Genomic DNA, 3,208 nt, shown 5'->3' with positions numbered 1-3,208 from the left:
TACCTTGATCTTAGCTAAAAGGCCAAGAATAAACTGGAAAGGCAGTATTCATAATCCATATACTTGTAATTTAGGGACCGTGCAGTATTCATAATCCATATACTTGTAATTTAGGGGCCATTTTTACCTAAAAGTAAAATCTGAATTCTAAATGTTTTATGTATTTTTTCAATTCATTCAAATTAATGTTGTCTTAAATATTTAAGGTAAAGATTTAAGATAAGATTTTACAGTAGTAAGATTGTGGGTTAGCTTTCTATTCACAAAGATTTCAACACATCATAACCATATGATCAGAATTCACTTTATTTTCATCTCTTCTGTGTTATGTACTCTTTGTAAACATATCCACAAGACTGTATTTGACATACAGCAATCAAAGAAGTTCCTTTTCATTAATAGTGGCCATTGACCTTAGAATCTAAAATTATAAACTATTACCTCCCAGCCTCAATTCACAACTGATAAACCAATACAATGAAAAACTAGGCTTCAGAGTTTACTCCAATAATTTAATGCAGAAGCAATTTAGCCATATTTCATAAAATATGATTACCAGTAGAGGGACTGTAGTCCTATCGAATCAGACAAATAAAAGTGTTATGATATAGCTAGATGTTTTATATAAACGTATTTCTGCTATTGCATAAGCAGTTTCATCAATGTTTGTCTTTTGTGCTTTTTCTACCTTAGGAGGTTATGGTACACTTTAAATATAGATGATAGACACACAAAACTTTACTGGTTTAAGAGTTCTGAGTATTATTTTTACTATAGACTCCTACTTCCTAATTTAGATGGGAAAACTCTGGCTTTGGTATAAATAACTTATTTCCATGACAATACTTAATACATTAGTGTTCATTCTCAGTTGTGTGATATTTTGGTAAGGGGGTAGCTAGAACCTCTTTACTCTCAGTTAATGCTCTGGGCTGATGGATAAACACACTAAATTTAACACCCTGGTTGTTTGCAGCTCTGACAAAACCACTATTGGCAGTCATCGTGATGGCTTTTAGGGTATCCCCTGTCCCAAAAATCGTTAACGAACGGCTATTGATTTTTGAACTAGCCACTAGGCTCAAGGCACGCTCAGAAGGTTGGTCTGGCACAACATTAATTCGTTTAATTAGCATAGTGGCCCTCTCTCTTTCCCCAGGTCCTCCTAAAGTATCTAGAATAGACTGAAAATCCTTCACAGCAGATTCACAAGCAAACAATTCTTTGTCCTTCATAAATGCCTCCAGCTGAGGTAGAACCTGTTCTTTCCTCTCTTGCTCTGCTTGTTCTGTGAGCACTTTTTCTTTGAAGATAAAGTAGCAGCCTCCATAGCTGAGAGCCGATACATATGTGATTAAAGTTGTAATGTCCAGATTTACTCTTTTGCACACATCAACCTTTATCTCCGTTGGAAAGGCAACACTTGCTAGTATATTTTCTCGGTCTACCCGGGTCACCTGCAAAAGTTCAGGGTCCTCGTCATCTGACTCACTCTCACTCAGCTGGAGTTCTTCAGGGTTATCTAACAGAGAATTGACAGCTACAATGTCTCCTCTCACAGATATGCCCATTTCTTTTAGCTTCTCGGCCATAGGGCTGGAGACACTGTTGTAAAATGCAAAAATGATGTGAGGATTGCTATACTGCACTGGTTGCTGGTGACTGGCCTGGAGGAAGTCTTCCGCCTGCTCAATGATACTTTTGTCACCATACTGGCCTCTGCCAAGCCAGATATTATGTAGTGCTTCAGCCTTTCGGCCAATGGCTTTCACCCAAGTATGACCACCATTTGCGACGACATCCACCACGAGGGTCTGCTTTTCTCCCAAGGTATCTGTGTAACCAAAGACATGAAGAACACTAACAACTTCTTCCAGGTTTTCTGCTGATTCCACAATGGCCCTTAGGTGTGTTAGATTAGTGCTCTGTAAATGAGATTCTTTAATAGCTACTTTCCCGGCTTCTACTTTCTGTAAGAATTTTAGTTCTGCCTTCAATTTGCTGCAGAGCTTTGGACCGCCTTCTATGCCACCTTTTCTCGATCTAGAAAGTGACTCTGCTCTCTTGATCAGTTCCTTGGCTATGGTAATTCGTTCACAGAGCATAGAGTGTGCAGACATGCTGACAGCATTATTCCCTTCCTGTGAAAAGGAAAACAGGCAAAGTGAAAGTCTTCCAGAATTATATCAATTCTTCACTGCAGATTAAAAACTTCAATCTGCAACAAAGCTTATGGAGGTGGAATCTCTGAATCTGGGCTGATTTTGGAGTGACCTCCTCCTCTAATAACTCAAGAATGAATGACACCTCTGTTCTTGAGCTCTAGGTATGATGGATTCTGACACACTTCAGACTTCCATTCCTTCAGCCAGCGGGCCATCAGGTTCACTGGATGCCCCAGGTTAGGATGAGTTGGGCCATCTGCTATATAAGGAATTCCCGTATGTCTACCAGAGGCCTTAGAGTTCTACTGTATATAAATTGTAGTAAAAGGCTCTAGAGGTTAAAATGAACTGCGTTAAAGAAAAAGAACCAAAAAAGAAAAAGAAATATCCACACAGACCAGCTGCTTAGCAAACTATCAAAGCAAGAGTCTCTCCTACATTGACCACGCTACCCTCATCTCCTCTTTGAGCTGGGTCTCCTTGGACCCTCAGGGCACAGGGCACCTACGCCAAAGAATGAAGACTGCCTCATTTCTGCAGTCTTGTATTGACGTCAACCCATCACATTTTCAAAGACCAAAGGAGCCCACCAACTTGTCTCCCGCGCCTACTGGGAAGAAGCCCAAGGATTCACTGAACTGCACGGGTGCACGCCGGGCCGCAGGCAGCGGGGTGGGCGGGTCAGAAGTCGGCGGGGCCTTCCGGGAGGCCCCCGGGCCCAGGGCGCCTCATTTCTGCAGTCTTGTATTGACGTCAACCCATCACATTTTCAAAGACCAAAGGAGCCCACCAACTTGTCTCCCGCGCCTACTGGGAAGAAGCCCAAGGATTCACTGAACTGCACGGGTGCACGCCGGGCCGCAGGCAGCGGGGTGGGCGGGTCAGAAGTCGGCGGGGCCTTCCGGGAGGCCCCCGGGCCCAGGGCCCGCGGGTCCATCAGAGCCGCTGCGTGACGTAGGGCAGGGGCCGGGGTCGAACGCCCACTGCTAGCGCCAGGGGTGGGCGCTGGTCGAGAGCAGCTGGGGGGCGCCGCGGCGCCGCCC

At 43.9% G+C, this 3,208-nt stretch overlaps 1 protein-coding gene across 1 annotated transcript in view; it reads right to left on the bottom strand.

Moving 5' to 3' along the window:
- Positions 1-288: 288 nt before the first annotated feature.
- CUNH7orf25 (chromosome unknown C7orf25 homolog) overlaps positions 289-3,208 on the bottom strand; it is a 5,357-nt gene continuing 2,437 nt past the window's right edge. The window contains exon 2 of the mRNA XM_006142990.2: positions 289-2,141. Within this exon, the coding sequence (XP_006143052.1) occupies positions 855-2,120 (1,266 nt within the window). The 5' untranslated portion in view covers positions 2,121-2,141 and the 3' untranslated portion in view covers positions 289-854. The remainder of the gene's footprint in view (positions 2,142-3,208) is intronic.

Source organism: Tupaia chinensis, unplaced genomic scaffold (assembly GCF_000334495.1).
Source record: "Tupaia chinensis unplaced genomic scaffold, TupChi_1.0 Scaffold000088_1, whole genome shotgun sequence".
Lineage (NCBI taxonomy): Eukaryota > Metazoa > Chordata > Mammalia > Scandentia > Tupaiidae > Tupaia > Tupaia belangeri.
The sequence above is the reverse complement of the archived record's forward strand: the minus strand, read 5'-3'. Positions and strand labels throughout refer to the sequence as shown.